General features: G+C 34.6%; 1 protein-coding gene and 4 non-coding genes across 7 annotated transcripts; 4 read left to right on the top strand and 1 right to left on the bottom strand.

Moving 5' to 3' along the window:
* The first annotated feature begins 3489 nt into the window (after nt 1-3489).
* LOC111811859 (Pentatricopeptide repeat (PPR-like) superfamily protein) lies at nt 3490-10605 on the top strand. 3 transcript variants are annotated; one of them, XM_087118166.1, is made up of 5 exons: nt 3490-3855; nt 4178-5413; nt 5523-5682; nt 5916-6105; nt 9669-10605. In XM_087118166.1, exons 2-3 carry the CDS (start codon nt 4214-4216, stop codon nt 5625-5627), a joined length of 1305 nt encoding a protein of 434 aa, XP_086974292.1. In that variant the 5' UTR covers nt 3490-3855; nt 4178-4213; the 3' UTR covers nt 5628-5682; nt 5916-6105; nt 9669-10605. The 3 variants fall into 3 exon arrangements, with proteins under 3 accessions (XP_086974292.1, XP_086974293.1, XP_086974291.1); XM_087118167.1 differs by having other exon boundaries at nt 3491-3657; nt 3792-3855; nt 4277-5682; XM_087118165.1 differs by having other exon boundaries at nt 3492-3657; nt 3792-3855; nt 4178-5682.
* Nucleotides 10606-11883: 1278 nt separating this feature from the next.
* On the top strand, nt 11884-11955 carry TRNAM-CAU (transfer RNA methionine (anticodon CAU)). The gene has a single exon. It is a non-coding gene; the product is annotated as a tRNA-Met (tRNA).
* Nucleotides 11956-14339: 2384 nt separating this feature from the next.
* On the top strand, nt 14340-14411 carry TRNAM-CAU (transfer RNA methionine (anticodon CAU)). Its single transcript has one exon. It is a non-coding gene; the product is annotated as a tRNA-Met (tRNA).
* A 4667-nt stretch (nt 14412-19078) lies between these two features.
* TRNAM-CAU (transfer RNA methionine (anticodon CAU)) lies at nt 19079-19150 on the top strand. The gene has a single exon. It is a non-coding gene; the product is annotated as a tRNA-Met (tRNA).
* A 313-nt stretch (nt 19151-19463) lies between these two features.
* TRNAS-GCU (transfer RNA serine (anticodon GCU)) lies at nt 19464-19545 on the bottom strand. Its single transcript has one exon. It is a non-coding gene; the product is annotated as a tRNA-Ser (tRNA).
* Between the last annotated feature and the right edge of the window lie 1084 nt (nt 19546-20629).

Genomic DNA, 20629 nt, shown 5'->3' with positions numbered 1-20629 from the left:
AACCTAGAAATCAATATATTGTGGGTACCGAGTCGCTAAGCCAAGCCGTCGAGCCGTCGCCGACGAGCCGAGCCACTTGACCAGTGCGAGCCGAGCTGCCACGGGGTACGCATGCGAAGCCGAACGCACGCGTTTGTTAGGTTCGTATTGGGCCAAAATGAGTGCGGTCCCCCATTCGTCTGTGGGCTGGGTTAGAGACCAAAGTAACCCAACCCAATTTCTTCGTCTTCCTTACCCAAAAGACCTCGAAAACCCTAATCAAAGATGCACCGACGACACACTCTTCTCCGTTTCCTACGACGGTCACATAATGTCCTCTTCTTCGATTCCGACGGTTTGCCTTATTCGACGCAGCGATCCCTATGTCGATGCTTACTTTCACTCGATTCTCCCTCCGGATTAGCAACCTCACCGAAAAACCAGCGAACTAACCCACACGATTTTCTTTCGAACACTCTCGGTTCCCGTTCTCTCAGACACACTCAGACACAGAAGGTGAGTTTGGAGACAAAAATCGTTTTTTAAGGAAAGAGAAGGGTTGAACATAGGAATATAAAGGGTCTCATAACATTCCCATTAAGGTAATAACTTTCTAGTCGGAAATCGCTCACCTTTTCCAGCATGAATAAATGCATAACATAATATCTTTTCATTTTTTACAGCAAAAATAAAATCTCAATCATAAAATCTAAAAAAATAAAATCTCAAATTATAAAATCTAAAAAAATAAAATCTGAATCCTTACAAGAACAAATATCACAAGAGAGAAGTTGGATCGAGGAATGTGCGGTGGAGAAGTGGTAGGGATAAATCAATATGGTAAAAATGTGGTTTCAAGAAATTTGAAATATGAAGAGAGGAAGAGGTTGGGTCTGACTACTAGGGATAGGAAATATAGTTTCATCAAATTGAGCGTGGTGTATAGCGGAGTGGTGGTAGGATCAAAACAACGAATCTCTTTATGTGAGGGACTATAACTCAAGAAAATGCAAGGAATGTTGCAGAGAGAAAGTTTGTTAAGCATATAATCACGCAAGCAAGGATAAAAACGACAACCAAAGAGATGAAATTTGTTATAATGTGGAGAGTAGTCGTAGAGGAGTTCAACAGGTGACTTACCTCCAAGAAGTAGAGTAGGGAACTGGTTGATGATATAAGCTGCCGTGCTGAAAGCATCAACCCATAAATGAGGAGAAAGATGGAAGTGGAAGAGAAGAGTCAAACCAATCTCAGTAACATGATGATGTTTTCTTTCTGGGCGAGAGAGTTATTGATGGATGCCAGAAGTATGTAAGTGAACTTTGAAACAAGTGCTACTAAATTCGGCACCCATCACTTTGAAAAACCTTATATGAGCCGAATATTGGTTAAACTTTTTAAATTAAAGAAAAGTATCAAAGATATAAGATTTAAATTTTAAAGGGTAAAGTCGAGTGAATCGAGAATAATCATCAATAAAAATAACATATTAAAGAAAATCCGAATTGAATTTGATGGGGGGAAGGATCCCAAAGATCACAATGAATAAGATCTAACACATGAGACAAACTGTTTTCATTGCAAAAATAAGACAATCGATGACTTTTCGCAAACTAACGGGTACTAACAGTGATGGAGAAGGCAATAAGGATGCAAAAGAAAGATTCATTTTTTTATTTAAATAAGAAATAACAAAATGATTCACATGACCCACGTGAGCATCAAACAAATCATATGAAACACGTAAATATTTATTTTTAAGAACATAAATAAAAGCAGAGTTGCAACACTACAACACATATAGTCCTCCATCCCTTTGACGATTTTGGACAGTAAGAAGATTATTAGTAAATGTAACAAAAAGAGGAAAATGTTAATTTACTCATTGAAAGAAGATTTTTTGTGAAATGAGAGACAACCAAAACATCTCATAAGTGAATATTTGAAACAGAAAAAAGAGTACCAATGTGGATAATGGGTAGGGATGCACCGTTTCCTACGATCACAGAGTTCTTACTTGTGTAACTTTTAGATTGAGGTCCAAAAACCAATCAACAGCTTCAGGTCCAACAATAAAACAAGACGTGTTGAAAGCTTTAGTAAGGTGAGCATGAGCAAAATCAATCCAAACATACCATAGGTTGTAGCGGTCAGCATAATGACCCTTTGTGCAACATATTTGGCAGCAAGGTGGTCAACGACCCTGAATCGAGTGGGTTCATCCTCGAGTGGAAGAGTTGTTCATGTAGAAATGAAAACGACCTTGCTGGTTGCTAAAGGAAGCAAGGTGACTTTCATGGGCGCGACCACAATTAGTGAATGTAAATGTCGTGGTAGCGGAGTTAGAAAATTCAAGGGATTGCTAGAACAACTCAAAATTTTCAACTTTAGATACTAAATATACAAAACATGGGAGAGTGGTAAGAGCCATCTGAAAAATCAGTGTTGAGTCCATGAAGGAACCAGTGCACTTTATCAATGTCCTCGACGGGTCTGTCAATGACATGAAGTTGATCACAAATTATTTTGAAGGTACGGGCATACTCAGCAATAGGTTTGGTGCCACGTTTCATTAGCTGCAAGTCATCCTTGAGTCTCAATTCATAAGCTTTCTGAGAATATTTGCTAAAACCACCACACCATCCACCTAAATGGTGTGAGAATTCTCTATTTATAATCATTTAGATAATCAAATAAATTACAAGAATATAAAAAGAGCAACAAACAGAAAGAACGATACAAGATATTTGCCTATAATAAAAGAAAAAAATATGATACCTATAGTAAGTCGTAATGGAAGACAAACATCTAGATATTTGCCTATGATAAAAGATCAAATATGATATATATGGTAAACTATAATTCATGACTAAACATCTTTAACAGTTTCGAATGATGGCTGAACATAGTCTCCAATGCAAGACAAATGTCACGTGCAGTAGAGAGATCAACGACGACAACAATGACTTTCATCCATTGTAAATTTTTAGACAAATTTTATACATCTAGTTTTTGTATATATTAATATTTACAACGCGAGCTACATTTTATGAATATTAAAAAAAAAAAAAAATCATTTCCTTTTAGAGCTAGTTTGTGAAAAACCTTTCTTAAAAATTAATTTGAAAATCTCTTTATTAAAAAATTAAGCTAAAATATAAAAATTCATAATTTTAGGCAGTTATTTGAATAGAGATGGTAGGAGAACTTTCTAGAAGATTATCCAATGATGGTCTCTAAATGAGAAAAATAATATTCAAATTTTTTATTTTTAATAAAAATAAAATATTAATTTATAAAACATCTATTTATTTATTTTAAAACAAATTCAATTTAAAAACCTACCTTTAAAATAGTTAAAAATCCATAAAAATAAAAATAAAAATATATATTTTTTTTATTATATACATAATTATATAAATAAAAATAAAAATTTAATTAATTAATTAATTTATTCATGAGTAAAATTTTAATCCATTTTCATTTCTGTAAATTCTTTTTTTCTGTCACAATTTCACATACTATTTTAGAGGGCCGGAACTGAAGCTCATTTTCTGGGCGATTCGGCTGCTAGAGCTCAAAGTTGAACCCATCTTAGGGTTTATTCGGGCTTACCCTTGGATTGAACTGCACCAGCAACATACGAGCCCGCCAGAATACTCCAGATTCCAATCAATGGTGTTTCTTTTTGTAGATTGATTCGTGTTTTTTTTTTTTTTTTTTTTTTTTTTTTCTTGCTCGAGATTGTTACTCGTACAGTCGTCGTGATTTCTTCATGTGCTCCATAATCCTTTGCCTTCGCTTCTGTTTAGTGCACTGAAGGCTGCGGATTAGAAATCATCTTGTCCTCGATATCTCAATAGCTGAGCTTCAAAGGTATTACTTTCCACCTACCTCCACCTCATCCTTCTACTGATGTGCTCGTCCTGTTTGATTTGATTTTCATTTGGATGGATTGTATTTTGATATTATTTTATTGATAGGCCGTAATTGTTTTGTTTGATCTCTTTCTATGAGAACGCGAAGATCCGTTTTCGAGCTGATGTAATTGGTCTAGTTCCAAAAATTTAAATCATGATTATTATAAATTCTTGATGTTTATTCGTTGTTAATGCTTTTTCTTTGCTTGAATCATTTTATCCAATTTTTTCATATTTTTACCTGTTTTCTTATCTCATTCACTTATGGATTTTGGCAGGTTTTGGCTCTTAAATTGATCATATATCTCAAAAGAATGGTCTCCAAATATTCTACGAAGTTTTTGAATATTTGTGTCGCTTCATTTTGTAAATCTCAGCAAATGCAGAAAGCTGAAGATGTCATAATAGATGGCATAAGGTTAGGAGTTCTCCCGGATGTAGTGACTTATAATACGTTGATTGATGGATATTGTCGATTTAGTGGCATGGATACTGCTTATTCTGTTCTTTATAGAATGAGGGAAGCTGGTATAAGCCCAGATGTCATTACTTATAATTCTTTGATAGCTGGTGCATCCAGGAATCGCTCATTAGAACAGTCCCTTGATTTGTTCGAAGAAATGCTTCAATCAGGTATCACTCCTGATATATGGAGTTACAACACTTTGATGCACTGTTTATTCAGATTAGGAAAGCCAGATGAAGCCAATCGAGTTTTCAAGGATATCATACTTAAGGACCTCTCTCCTCAGCCCGTTACATTTAATACTATGATTAACGGCCTTTGTAAATATGGATATACAAGTAATGCCATTATGTTATTCAGAAATTTACAGCGTCACGGATTCGTTCCTCAATTAGTTACATATAATATTCTTATTAATGGTCTTTGCAAGGTGGGTAGGATGAAGGCTGCTAGGAGGATGCTCAATGAGGCCATGGATTCAGGTCTTGAGCCTGATGCTGTAACATACACTACATTGATGAAAAGCTGCTTTCGATGTAGGCAATATAAACATGGATTTGAGATTTTTTTTGAGATGAAAAACAAAGGATATGCGTTTGATGGATTTGCCTACTGCACAGTTATTGGTGCTTTTCTTAAGTTAGGTAGGTTTGAAGAAGCAAATGTTTGCATGGAACAAATGATAAGAAATGGTTTGGGAATTGATTTAGTTTTCTACAACACGTTTATTAATTTGTACTGTAAAGAAGGTAAGTTGGAGGCTGCATATAAGTTGTTGGATGAGCTAGAGTCACAGGGACTAGAATACGATGACTACACACATTCTATAATAACTAATGGGTTGTGCTGGAATGGTAATATTGAGGGGGCCTGGCGACATTTGAACTACATGTATACAACAGGTTTTGCTTCAAACTTGGTAGCCTTAAATTGTCTAATTGACAGGTTGGGTAAGGCTGGACAGATTGACCATGCGATGAAATTGTTTGAATCAATGGAAATAAGAGATTCGTTTACCTATACCTCCTTGGTGCACAATCTTTGCAAGGCAAGGAGGTTTCGTTGTGCGTCAAAGTTATTAATTTCATGTATAAAAGGTGGCATGAAGGTTCTCAAGTCCACACAACGAACAGTTATTGATGGTCTTCGTTCTTCAGGGTTTACAAGTGAAGCAAGGAAGGTCAGATCAAAATTACGAATGGCTCAACTCTTTCATTGATCATCTGGGTTTGAATGTTGCACTAGATCAGAAATTACTTTAACTTTGAAAATCAATTTATTTTGTTCATGGGCAACGCAAGCATCAAGTACCATAAGGTATCCCTCTTTTCCCCTCTCTCAAATGAATATACAGTTATATACATTATTTGTTTGACTTAAATCGCCCTTCTACTGGTTTACTCAGACACAAAATGCAAGATCTATATCTATCTATTTATGTGTGTGTGTTTGTGTCCCTATCCATCCCTATGCCAAAATGTTGCTTTTCCTTGTTCCCTGGACCTGGCTTGCATGTGCTGACACTTTATCGCTGGTTAATGTGATGGCAGGATGTTTGAGAAAGCCATCACTCATCATCTGAAGAAATCTAGACGAAAAAACCATGGGATGAAAACTAGCCAATTGTTTTGAATGATTGGCTACTCATGGAAGATGAAATATTGGCAATGTGAGGGTAGCTCAGAGAGTTCAGCCTCAACAGAGGCCCTCGTTGATGATTATCGCGCTATTTTATGACTGGTAAGCCTTTCGAATTCGATCTAGATTCTTTTTAGGATGTTGCAGTGTTAAAACTTCTATGTTCTGGTTCTCTTCTTTTAGCCATGTTGTTTGAAGTAGAGAAGATTTTAAACTAATTAGTGGAATCTGAACGTTTAATTACTATACATATGAACATAATACCCGATCTGGATTTTGTCAGCATTTTTCTCTGCTTGTTTGGATTTTCTTCCATCGTTCATGATATTACGTTTATTTTACCATTTAAAATGCTGAAAGTGCCTCACAATTCTTTGTCATTTTAACCCTCACTGACATTTAATAACTTAATCATCTTTAACACCCATCCACATTTTAATAACTTCCTAAGAAAAAGCTGAACTCATTGACCTTCCCCTCAGTAACTCTACACATGGTCAAACAAAAGATTCTCACCCACCTTGAAACTCATTGATAGATTTTTGACTACTAATGGTCTCCTAGGACATTCAATAGTGCCGGTGTTTGAAGACTGAATAGACATACATTTGATCATTATCTCATTTTACTTTTTATGGGCTACTTTAAATAGGGCCCAAACCCTTCCATTTTGTGAATATGTGATTGGACGACTCTGAATTTTTGCCTATGATAGAATACTGGTGGAAGAACATGCCCCTTTGTGGATGTTCGGGACATGGATTCATTAACAACCTCAGAAGGCTTAAAGAAATTGTCAAAAAAATGAAAAATGGAACAAGGAGGTTTTTGGATGGTTTTTTTTTCCTTACATAAATTGCTCTTCTTAATCAAATGGAGGAAACTGACCCTATCACACTAGTTCAACATACCCATAAAAGAATCATGAAAGCTGATTTTATCTAGTTGGCAGTAAAGGAAGAGCAATCTTATAGTCAAAAATGTAAAAAACGATGGCTTAAGGAGGGCAAAATAAACTCTAAATTTTTCCATCGCATCATGGCCTCAAAGAAACAGAAAGAGTACCATCATAGAAATTCTATCGGCACAAGGTAGAAGTTAAGTCAATAAAGATGAAATTGTTTCAAAATTTGTGTCCTTGGACAATACCCTTATCGCATTTCCCCACGACTTTGATTGGAGCCCATCTGTTGAACAACAACCAGCCTCCTTTGATGTTGCTTTTACCGAAGAGATGCTTTTATCGAAGAAGAAATTGGGAAGGCAATAAAGCTCTTGAGCTCTGGATCAGACAGTTTTACCTTAGAATTCTTTAAAAATTGCTGAAACATTATGAGAGTCGATATCAATAGTGTTCCAAGATTTTTTTTTAGATTGGAGTTGTCAATAGAAGCTTCAATGAAACATATATCTGTTTGATCACAAAGAAAATGGATACCCGCACTGTTGTTGAATTTCATCCCATACCCCCTTCGACCGGGCTATACAAAATTATAGCAAGGGTGCTATCATAATGTCTAAAAAAAGGTTCTCCCTTTCACAAGCACTTGGCAATAGACAACATTTGTAGAGGGACGTCAGGTCCTTGATGCATCCCTCATGGCAAATGAATTTATAAACGGATGGAAAAGAAGAAAGAGAAAAGGTTTTGTCATCAAACTTGACCCAGAAAAAGCAGTTGACAAGGTCGATTGGACTCTCCTCGAAAACATTCTTGTAGCAAAAGGGTTTGACTCAAAACGGTGAGGGTGTATAAAAGGCGGCATCTCATCCACAAACTTCTCCGTCATCATTAAGGGAAGACCAATGGAGAAGATCTATGCTACTCGAGGTCTTCAACAAGGGGATCCACCATCCCTTTTTTTTCATAATGGTAATTGATTGCCTTAGTCATTTACTCACCAAGATTGAAAATAGAGGGCATATAAAGAAATCTTAGGTGGGTAATGAAGGTTACGTATCAACCCCCTTCAGTTTGCGAGTGACACGATCCTCTTCTCTAATTTGTTAAATGTTTCCTCCATAAAAAACATGTTTGAGATGGTGAACACCTTCAAAAGATTCTTGGGACAAAACATCAACGTTCGAAAAATAGAGATTATGGGTTGACGTTAGCACAGAGGATATTGAGGACTTCGCATAAATGTGGTTGTAAAATGGGTGAATGGCCGAATATGTCTATGGGATTGCCCTTAAACGGGAACCCCAAATCTTTCCCCTTTTTGAAGACCATTATTGAAAAAATAGGAAGAATATCACCATGGTCATCTTGTTACACTTCTAAAGGTAGAAGGCTCACTTAATACAAGCCACACAATCTAACTTTCCCACTTACTAATGTCTCTATTTGAAATGCCTAAGAAGAAAGTGGCTACGGAAGTAGAAAAATTATTCAGAAACTATAGGTAGAAAAATGGCCTGCACCTTGTACGATGGAATACCATAAACCTCCCAGTTGAAAAGGGAGGACTCAACTTGTATTCAATTAAGAAGAATAGAGCTTTCCTTGCTAAATGAATATGGAGATATTAACACGAAGTCCCTACATTGTGGAGAAAACATGGAAAGATGAAATAAACTATGGGATCTAAAGCTCGGTAGGATCCTAAAGGATAATGAAGCTACGAAATGGATCGAATTGAGTTTTGACCTTGTGTCAATTATATTGTCTCAAGAAGTAGACTCATTGAAATGGCTTCCCTGTTAGACAGAGTCTTCTCCACACAATCTTTGATAATGAATATGGAGAGGCAATAAACCCCTTACTAGCAAAGACAATGTCACCCTAAAAAGTGAGGTTTTTCTTATGGGAAATTGTGCCTAAAGCCATGATGATAGTATTATTACCAAACTGGTGCCCATTATGTAGGAAAGAAAATGAATCTCAAAACCATGTATTTGTGAAGTGTACGTATACTTGGTAATTTTTGGACAAAAAGACATCTCACTTTTCTTAGGGAGGTTAAAGAATCGAGGGACATGAGCTTAACATACCACCCCTTCAAAACCTCTACTATGGACAAACCTTATTATGACTTTCTTTTGGAATCTATAGAAAAAAAAAAAAAAAAAAAAAAATTTCAAAAGTATGTACGGAGAACACAAACTTACATTAGGCTGTTCGAAAATGTTGTTTACCACGCCATTTCTTGGTATAAATTATCTTGTACTTATACTTTCTATATCATGACCCCCTCATGGTAAATTCAAAAAGTCTTTTGTAAGCATCATGGATAACATATACCTTTTGATTTCAAACATCGAAATATATCAAAATTTTTAATGAATTGGGAAGATTAATAGATTTTTGACCAAATTGAGAAAAACCTGAAAAACTAGAATCCTTTAACTAGCCTAAAATAAAGTTGATTGAAAGCAATTTTTCTTTGATGAAACTCAGGCGGTTTAATTAAAAGGTCTATTTAAAAGTTTTTTTTAAAAAACATTTAAATCTACATTAAATACTTAAAAGATTGTTTAAACTAAAAGTTACGCGAAACAGTTGCGTTCTCATGATGTTCGTTGCACAGGCCTTGTTCTGGTAGGTCACTTTTTTTTTTTTTTTTTTTTTTGAAATTTTGTTCTTGTGTTTTTATTACTTATATTTTAAATCGCGTAGTTTTGTTTCTTTGAATCAAATTGTGATAAGCTGTATAATGTGTCAGATGAGCTGGTTCTACTATTGTTCATAACTTGGAGATGCAAGCTCAGAACAGATTAAAAGGGCCTGCATGGAAGAGTGCCATCCAGACTTGAGTGGCAATGATCCAGACTTCACGAATGTCTGCATGTCCATTAATGAAGTCTATGAGGTAGGATTTCAAATTCAAAGGATGCTATAAGCTTTGCATTATGAGAATGACAAATAAAATATATATACCATAATAAAAAAAAAATGGGTGGAAGAGTTTTCAGATACAAAATACACACACACATACATGCCTGATAAGAATTTATAGTGAGGGGGTTGCTCCTACACTCCAAGGGTCAATGTGGACTATCTGGGGCCGATCAACTACAACGATCGAGTTCAGCTTTTTTTCATTTAAAATATTACACATACTAGGCTTAGAGATGGGATTATAAACAATTCAAGTGACCTGTGGATGGATATGCTTTGACTTGAATCAATAACCCTTTCATGGATGATTCAAGAGGTCTCGCTTTTGTTGATGAATTCAGCTGGATAGGTATGTCTTATGTGAGTCTTTACCTAGTTTACAATACCCACACGCTTCGGTTGATGTTACCGTAATCTTATCGTGATGTGTTCTCGTCATGACACAATGGAATTGGCAGCATCAGGCAAAGAGAGGTAAAGGTCATATATTATGCAAATTGCTATGAAATATTGGTGTCTTGAGAGGCTGCATTATATTTTGCCAAAACTCATGATTTGTACCATGATAACATCTTACACAAGAATCATTAGAAGTGGCATATTCTAAGATCTAGTTCGACATATTCTCTTTATAAGGCATTTGTGGATCTAATTTGAACAATGATTTTTTTGTATTCATGTTATGTTTATTTATTTGCCTGATGGTACTGTTAATGCAAACATAATATGTTCAGTTTATAGACTTCAAGACCATTGATGAATGTTTTCCTCCTCCACCTGCCAATCTCGTCGATTGTATTCATTGAGCTTCAACTGACTAAGGTCGTCACTCCATACATACATACTCTAATATCTATATATATATATATATGAAAGAGTTGGAAACCTATGAGAAGAAAAAGAGTGAAAACAAAATGCTTCAAAACCTATGCTAATTTTATCACTTTCATATCACTTTTATATATATTGTTATACGTGCATCACTTTCATGTATACCAAATTGTCTATTTTTGCGCCACTTGCAGTCTAAGACTCTTTAAGTATGATTGACTTTCATACTCGTATAAAAAGCTTAAATCTATTAGTCTGAAATTGTCCAAAACCAACAAAGCTTATCAAAATGGCTTTGAGTCTTTGTTGAATACCTATTTTTAGATAACTACAGGATTGGTTATGGCTGAGAAGTATTCAATCTCAAGACTTTAGCATTAATGTTGAGATTTAGTTTTAGGAATTGGACTAAGGCGAAAAGTCAAGGGTGCTCTTTTGGTTAAATTGGATACGTGTACGTGATGATTGTGCATACATATATGGTGTATTTTGGATAGTTAGTTTGGAGGTCACTGCCCCATGTCTAGAATTTAGACCAAAATTTCAGACCAAAATTTGAAATATAATTATGTATTTCATAGCCTCAACATTTCCAAGCATCTTCCACAATATGACCAAGTTAACAATTTGTCCCGAAGCCACAATATGACTAAGTGAAGCGCTTCTAAGAGTAAAGACTATTTTCATCGACCAACACCATTTATTTTCACATACGAATCCTTTGTCTTTGAAATGCGCACCCCATTCAATTTTGATAAACTCTTCTAACCTTATGCCATGTGGAGGAGAATTGAGAATCGAAAGAAGAAAAAAATAAAAAAAACTCTATCCATTTCCTAAAATATATATATATATACATACTTGGGTTAAGAAACTTTTTTACTTTCTTAGAAAATACAGTTGAATTCGAAGTAAAATTTAATAAATAAAAAATTGTAAACTTTTTTTATTTTTTATTTTTATAATTTTTATATTTTAAAAAAACAATAGAGAAAGATGGTAAGCTTAATTTTTAAAAATAAAAAATAGAAAATAAAACGATTATAGAAGTCTTATTATATAATAAAAGAAGTTAGAATTTAGAAATTATAACCATATTGGATTTTTTTTAAAAAAATTTTAAGGAATATCCAAAAGATGAAACAATATATTTAGGGAAAGTTAATATTGTAAAGAAAAGTTACCAAATACGACTTAAAGAGCAACTAATCAGAGTGGCGCAGCGGAAGCGTGGTGGGCCCATAACCCACAGGTCCCAGGATCGAAACCTGGCTCTGATATAAGAGAAATGCTTCCGAATTTACTTTTTTTTTTTTTTGGTATCCTTTCCCCAATTTCGTCGGGCTTCGCATTTAAACGACTGGGCCCGATTCAGAGGGTGTTGGGCCTATTGGATTTTATCCGTTGGGCTTCGACAATCTACGGCTTTCGATTTTTTTTTTTTTTTTTTTTTTTTTTTTTTTTTTTATTCTTTATCCAATTTAGACGGTTTATTTTTCTAATTTTAAAGTTGAAAAATCCAGTTTTTATTTATTTATTTTTTTTAATTTTATAATTTGAGACTTCAACGGTTTTGATACGCATCATTTCTTATTTGTTAAAGATGGCTACTACCTCTTATCCGATATTAGTGATCTCGTTTCTTCAGCTTTCGTTACTCAATTTAGCCCAAATTTCTCTTGACAACTTTCTCGAGGAGTCTAGGTTATGGAACGATTGAAAAATCGGTCTAAAGGGGTTCAATTTGATAAAAAACTAGAGAGATCAACTTTTGGGCTAACGTGACCAGTTCAGTTAAACCAGCCTTGTCATCGTCTTTTTCCTCCCACAAGGGAAGAAGACATGTGTACTAACTTCGCCACCACCTGAAAACGACATTCTCTAGTTGATTCTAGGACATTTCTCCCTTCGATTCCTTCATGTAACTTGAACATAGAATGTCAAGGAAGAGCTAGGGATCGATGTCTCACCTTTTTGTGTTTTGTGTCCTAAGTTATTTGCTTCCAAAATTTGTATGATGATGCGTTATGATAATTATGACGTATTTCGATAACATGATGACTATGTATGATGATGATGTATGGTGTTGTTTCTGTAATATGATGTATTTTCCATATTAAGTTGAGATGCATGTTGTGAATGTCGTATTGCATTATGTCGTAACTTGGCCAATGACACACCCCTACAAAATGTTATTTATGATGTTAAAGAAGGAAAGCTAATGCACATTTATTACTAATAGTAATATAAGGATGGAGCTAGGGTTGTGTCATAAAGACGAGAAACTATAGGGACCTCATGCAATTTATGTATGTACATAAGCATCAAATACTTCCCCTTTTATGATGATGAGTACGGACATGTACACTACGATGATGATGGTGATCATGCCGAGCATGACACTCAAGGATCTGCTGATCTCCGGACGTCGCTACAGACAGCTAGCTCGACTATGATGGGTCTAGTGGGGGTGCGAATCGCTTGGGGATTCACGCTCGCACGTGTGGGTCGTGTGTAGGGAAGTACTGCACATCCAATTCAGTCTGGACTGGAGGCCACCCCTACGATGTTTTAATGATAGGTCCCTAGAGCATTATTGCACGTGTTTGAATCTTTACATGGCCCCTATAATTGACATACTTAGGCCGTGTGCTATATCATTTTTCAGGCAAAGGCAAGACACTCCTGTACGGTTGACGACGACATCGCAAATCAGAGACCATGGCACGTGCATAGGCTAGTAGCATATTTAATTTCCTAAACATAGAATAAAATAGGTTGTTATGCATTTCATGTTTTAAATTAATTTCATTATCGTTTTTAATTTCATTTCTGAATTATGTTTTGAACACGTAAGACCATGACATTGTTTTCAATGACGAAGTTATGTTTATTTTGAACTTATGATTTTAACGATGATTTTTTAGGAGTTATATTCCACATATGAGCTTAGATTAAGATGACAGTAACGACTTTAGGTAGTTGAAATCTAAGGTCATTAAAGTTGGTATCAGAACAGATGATCATGTTTATGTAATAATCTAAAGGGTTTATAGTATATGGATAACGCAAAATGCATTATCTTAGTAACATTATTGATACAACTCACATTGTAATTGTTACAAATGATTTGATCCAAATCGTTCATGTGTAGACATGTGAGTTGAACAATCGTTCATGTGTAATTATTCGTTAGAAGATCAATGGTGTTTAAGATGAAAGATAACATGGGTAAAACTAACTTTTGACGTAGCTATAATTACAAACAACTCGAATGGTCAACTTGCCTATAATGATTATATCTATGATTACAACTTGTCATCCACTAGGTCAATGGAGTGATGTACAATAAATTAATGACAATTAAATTAAAAAAAAAAAACAATTTGGCTGAAATAAAATTTTTGTGAGACATAATGAATAAAATAAAGTTTAGTTTTTAAAAATGAAATTGAATTATCATTTAATTATTGTAATATGGAGCTGAATATTAATTGAACTCATATTTTATTTATTTATATTATTATTATTATTTACGTAAGAATAAATTTTAAGGAATGATGAAGACTAAATAAAGAGAATCAGCACACATGCCGGAAGAACCAAATAATATATTTCAAAATAACCCAATTTATATAGAATTTGATCATACAATGTTCAACAAATCAGAGTGGCGCAGCGGAAGCGTGGTGGGCCCATAACCCACAGGTCCCAGGATCGAAACCTGGCTCTGATATCTGATATAAGAGAAAGGCTTCCGATTTACGTTTTTATCCTTTCCCCAATTTCGACTCTCTTTATTTTTCTTTTTTGGGTATTAAACGAATTGGGCCCAATTCAGAGACATTGGGCCCATTGGATTTATCCGTTGGCCTTTTTTTTTTTCTTTAAATTTATATATAATATATATTCTCTCCATTTTCGACGGTTTTTTTCTTTCTAATTTTAAAGTTAAAAAGTCTTTTTTTTTTTTGGTCTTTTTTGGTAAAAGAAAAATTAATATAAAATTAGATAGGTAGTACTTCCTTATACACGACCCACACGTACGAGCGTGGATTCCAGGAGGTTTGCACCCCCTAGATCCATCATAGTCGAGCTAGCTGTCTGTAGCTTGGAGGACAGCAGACCTTTGAATGTCATGCGAGGCATGATGATGATCATCATCATAATGTACGCGTGCATACTCATCACCGTAAATGAGGAAGTATCCAGATGTATATGTACATACAAATGCATGAAGTCCGTGTAGTTCTCCTTTTTAATCCATCTTTGTGACACAACCCTATCCACCGTTCACATGCAGGTATTGACATTCATACACTCATCATCATTAACATCAACTAGAGTCGTGTCTTAGAAAAAAAAATCAACATCATAATGCATCGTAGCATTTAATACATGCACGTCATCTTAATATGGAATAACGTCATATTAAAGCATCTCATCATCATACAATTTACGTCATCATATTATCATACATCATCATCATCATGTCATCATCATATCATCATCATATAACGTCATCTTATAACATCGTTGTATAACATCATCATAAATGTAGTCACATCATCATATATATAGTCTTATTATCATATAATATAGTCACATCATCATATAAGATAAAACGTAAATAACACATTCAAGGGCCACTAGGCACATGTTATCATACATAAGGCAAGTCTTCCGATCGAGCCAATAATAAGACTACTTATTCCTAATAATTTAAACTACTAAATCTAATTTTGCATAAAATAATTTAACTAGCTAAATCTAATTATGCATAATGCAAAAATTTCTACTTAAAAAGATAGTCATACTAATCTAAAGAATTTAAACTAGGAAGGAGAGAGAAAATGTGGTCGAAGATCGCTTGGAACCAAGTTGAGGAATTGGTCCAGCAGAAACGGGGCACAATCCTCGGCCCACCTACAACAGCCCGTAGTTAGGCCCAATAGCAGTACAACTTGCGGCCTGATGGCGTACACAACCAAACTTGCACTCAACAAATGCGATCGGCACGCCCGAAAGAGAGATTTGACGACCCGCACCTCGACCTGATTGTGACATGCACACACGTCGCCTTCTCTATTTACCTCGTGTCGCGCTTGCATCTAACGACTCCTTCGACTCACGCAGCTCAGTCAGCTCGGCTCAACTTTGGTAGCTCCAACGACATAGACTTTGGCTTCTTGGCTCGATAAATTATATTTTTCACCAGTTCCACATTCGGACCATTTCGAAGTAGAAATTGACCTTGTTTAAGGCAATTAAGGTCAGTATAAGGTCCAATTTCTTACATTAAGTTAATTTGAGCTAAAGAATTTGAGTTATTAATGAAACAAGATGGACGTTCTAATAGGAAACCACTATCGACGATACTTAGGACAACTTCGAGGGACGGAATTAAAATGTACTAGAAATTAGGGAGAATGCTGGCTAAGGTGAACAAAGTAAGTGGTCTTACTATTGGTTTGGTTAAAAGTTGATGTTTGTATGTTGACACGTGCCTCGTGGTTCTGCAGGTGTTATATGCTTAATATGTGTGATATATTAAAGAAATGATATGACTATGGTATGTTTATGAAATGATATGACTATGATATGTTTATGAATGATATGACTAGGATATGTTTATGAAACGATATGATTAGGATAGGTTTATGAAATGATATGACTTGGATATGTTTATGATACGATATGACTATGATAGGTTTATGAAACGATATGATTATAATATGTTTATGAAAAAATATGACTATGATATGTATATGAAACTATATGACTATAATATGTTTATGAAATGATAAGTCCACAATACGTCCGTGATACGATGTGACTGAGATGATATGAGAATGTTACGACACGTGTTATGATGTGATGTACTGATAATATTGTTGGATCGATATGACAACCCTAGAGTGGTGAATAGGGTTTCAACAATATAATTATTAAGTTTTTTCTAGTAACAATAAAACTTATACCATGCAATAAAACTTAACAATAATTTAGAATTTAAATAGGAAAAGGGTTAGAAAATATAACACAGTAGTTTTATAGTGGTTCGGTCAAACTCGACCTACTCCACTCCCCAAGCTCCTCTTGGGAATAAAACTTTCTGACTCTTTCCTCGGATCAGAGCCCAACTGCTACACCGCTCCTTTTACGAGTGCAAGAGCAAACTCAATCCTTCTCACAATACAATAGACATCTCTCTCAAGAATAAGATAAACCAAAAATAGAATTGGAAGCTTTGGAGAGAGCAACAATGGAGGCTTTTAAAGAAGTTGTGTATCGTGTTTTATGTTCTGTGTGTTGTGTTTTCGATTGATCCATGATGTCAATTTTGTCACCACATCATCATATCGGGTATCTTGTTTTGAATTCGATTGGTCCATAATGTCAATTTTGCTGCCACATCATCACGTCGGGTATCTTGTTTTGACTGAAAGTTCTTCGTTTTAGCTCTAATTTGAGTGAACCAAAAAAGACGTTGAAATCGTTATTCTCAATCTTACACTCTGAACAAAATACTCAGAATTGTTAATAATTGAAGGGAGGTTTGTTATCATCAAAAACATCAATTAATTAATTAATTAATTTGATATTAAAGGCAAAAAAGTCAACAAATATGATAAATGTTATGGTGTAACACGTTTGACGATATAGTACATGTTATATAATATGCCGATGATATATATATATGACATGATATGACACGATGCATAACATGAATGATATACGACAAAATGTGACGACATGATGCAAAACCCCGAAATTTGCATGAAAAGTTATAATAATGATATGATGTGAAGGATAACGGAAAGGAGTTGTTTTATACGATAGTGAATGGAAATGTTGGGACGTACGGACGCATACACTATGAGACAAGAAAACGATCATTATGTTTATCATAATATTGCGACGGTTGCTATACCTAATGTGTGTCTAACATCAGCAACTCTAGAGAATGCTCACCTGACCATGAAAGGGGCTCGGAGGTGTGCGAATCGACTTGTGGGTCCATACTCACACGTGTGGACCGTGTGTAGAACCGTAAATACACATCCAATTAACCCATACAGAATATCCGCTTAAGAAAATATAGACTATTGTTTCTGCTTGCATCTAATCCAAAAAGTGGGATCACTTGCTAAATATTTCTTAATATACTCTAGCCACGTGCTACTTCTATTTCAGGTAAAGACAAGACACCCCTGTACGGCTGATAACGACATCGTAATTCGAGACTATGACACATACATAGGGTAGTTGTAGTTATTTTCTTAGACTTAGGTTGAATGAAGTGTTTTTAATTTTAACATTTATTTATTTCATTTAGTATTTTGTTGTATCATTTTAAAGATGTTTTCGAATATGTAAGTCGATGACAATGTTTCGAACATTTTAGAGATGAATTTATGTTTTATGTTGAAGCTTAAATGATTAGGTTAGGACAATGGTAGCCGTCTATGTAAGTAGAAATTTAGGGTTGTTACAAGTGATCTCATCACTCCCTTCATCTCTCACAACTCCTTCCCTATCATACCTCAACCAATCCTTTCTTAAACACCTGCAAGAAAGGACTTCAAGCACTTAGACCAAAACTTCCATAAAGAGATCGAGAGTCTTCCTTTAGTTATTTTTCTCCGAGCATGTCATGAAAAACATCCCAACGTAATAAGTGACGTGTGAGGCTATTTTTAGATTTTACGCCTTTAAGGCTATATTTGCAAATGACCTCTTTTTAGGGCTAATTTTTTTTTTGCAAATTTTGACATTAATGAAAGTCATCCTTGTAAATTGGAGTTCATGTGGGTTACATTCCCAAATTTATCATTTTAAAGTCATTTTCCAAAAATACCGTTTTAGGACTTTACACCAAAAATACCGTTTTAGGACTTTACACCTAATGAAGGTTTAATTTGAACTTTACCAATAACTTTTACAATTAGACACTAATTAAAATTGTATGGACCTAATAAACATTTTTGAAATTTTAGGAACCAATAATAAAATTAAACTCTTAATTTAATAAAAGAAATTAGTAAACTTTTTTTTTTTTTTAAATATTTATAATTTAGCTTTATTATATAAAACATATTTAAAAAAAAAAAAAAAACTATATAGAAAGATGGTAAGCTGAATTCTTAAAGATAAAAAATAAAAAATAAAATGTTTATAGAAATCTTATTATCTTATAAAAGAAGTTAGAACTTAGAAATTATAACCATATTGGATTTTACTTTAAAAAAAAAAATAATTTCAATTTGAAATAGGTAACTAAAAAACCAAATAAAATAAAGTTTTGAACTCTTTTTTTTACATATTAAAGATAAATTTAATGAATATCTAAAGAAACAAATCATTTAGTTATTCTATAAAATACTACTGAGTTACTAACAAATCAGAGTGGCGCAGCGGAAGCGTGGTGGGCCCATAACCCACAGGTCCCAGGATCGAAACCTGGCTCTGATATTAGAGAAAGGCTTCCGATATTATTTTTTAATCCTTCACCTTTTGAATTAGGCCCGGTTCAGAAGTTGTTGGGCCTATTGGATTTATCCATTGGGCTTCCTCAATCTCCGGCTTCTTTATTCTTTGTCCAATTTCAAAGGTTTCACTATTTTGTTCGGTTATTAATCGAATTGGGCCCCGTTTAGGGTTATTGGGCCCATTGGATTTTCTAATTTCAGATTTAAAAAGGCCATTGGATTTTCTTATTATTATTTCCTTCTACATTCCTATGAGCATTTATTTATTGAAGAAGAAAAAAAAGAAAATTGAATTTCGTCGCCTGAGAGATTTGAACTCTCGCGGGGAAACCCCATGTACTTAGCAGGCACATGCCTTAACCACTCGGCCAAAGCGACTTTGTTTCTTAATTTAAATATAATGGTATTTAATTATTTATAAATTATTTAATGTTTGAAATATCTTCTTTGAGATATTTTATTTGTGGAAAATATTAGAAGTATCTGGGAAAAGATGTATTGTCCACGTCACAAGGGGATGCTCGATTATGAAAAATCAATTGAATGAGGAGCCATAAACTATTGCAAAAAAAAAAAAAAAAGTGTTCTTTTCATTCAAAGGTCGTCGTTAATAATCTTCGTCTCCACATCAATCACTCATCCAACTTCTCCTAGAATCCAATTGCTATAAGAACTCTTCCTGAACTGTAGCAGTCGATATGTCGCATCAGAATAGGTACAACCCAGTTTATACGATTACTACAAGGATGACCCCAATCTGGAATATGAACGGAAAAAGCAAAGACCCGATTCATTCCCCCTTTTTCACTGAAAAGTCAAAAAGAGAGACTAATAGTTGGATACAGGTTCTGGATAATTCATCTCATGTATTGCGCAAATCTAGTATACGAAAGAAGAATCATCGTTGTTGAAAGAGGCTATTAAAGTAAGTCAATTTTCAAATTTCTCCTTACTATCAAGTTATTCCAATTTCGTTAAAATTATGGCATTAGAAAAGAAAAGTATCGATTGATTTATGTGTTATTAGAACCGTGTCAAGAATTCGTTGTCAAAACGGGTCAAAAGGGATGAAGAATCTATCAAAAAAGTGGCCAAAAGACAGTTACAAAAAGGAAATTTTGTGAAACTAGCTTAGATTCGAACATGGCTCAAAATCCAAACTTATGTTTGAACTTAAGCCTCAACAGCCAAATCATTCGAAACTCGTCCGACACGAATGCCCAATGTTATAATTATACTTTTTTTAAGCATGCAGTGTCATGAATTTGACACGCTCATGACATGTTTGAAGGGAACTCAAGCCTCAATCACATTTTTTATATAGGACGTTGTAGCTTCGTTGAACCTTAGGTGAGACCTGCCTTCGCCAACCAAACAAAACTCATACAAAATCTAAGTCTGGTAGGCCACACATGCTACCCGTGTCTCTAATGAGAATTAATTTTCTCGATTTCTCCTTTTA

Source organism: Cucurbita pepo, chromosome 15 (genome assembly GCF_057944985.1).
Source record: "Cucurbita pepo subsp. pepo isolate OVF chromosome 15, ASM5794498v1, whole genome shotgun sequence".
Classification (NCBI taxonomy): Eukaryota; Viridiplantae; Streptophyta; class Magnoliopsida; order Cucurbitales; family Cucurbitaceae; genus Cucurbita; species Cucurbita pepo.
The sequence above is the reverse complement of the archived record's forward strand: the minus strand, read 5'-3'. Positions and strand labels throughout refer to the sequence as shown.

What these genes read in the sequence shown, in the direction of transcription:
- LOC111811859 (XM_087118165.1), top strand. Translation starts at nt 4,214, where the DNA reads ATGGTCTCCAAATATTCTACGAAGTTTTTGAATATTTGTGTCGCTTCA.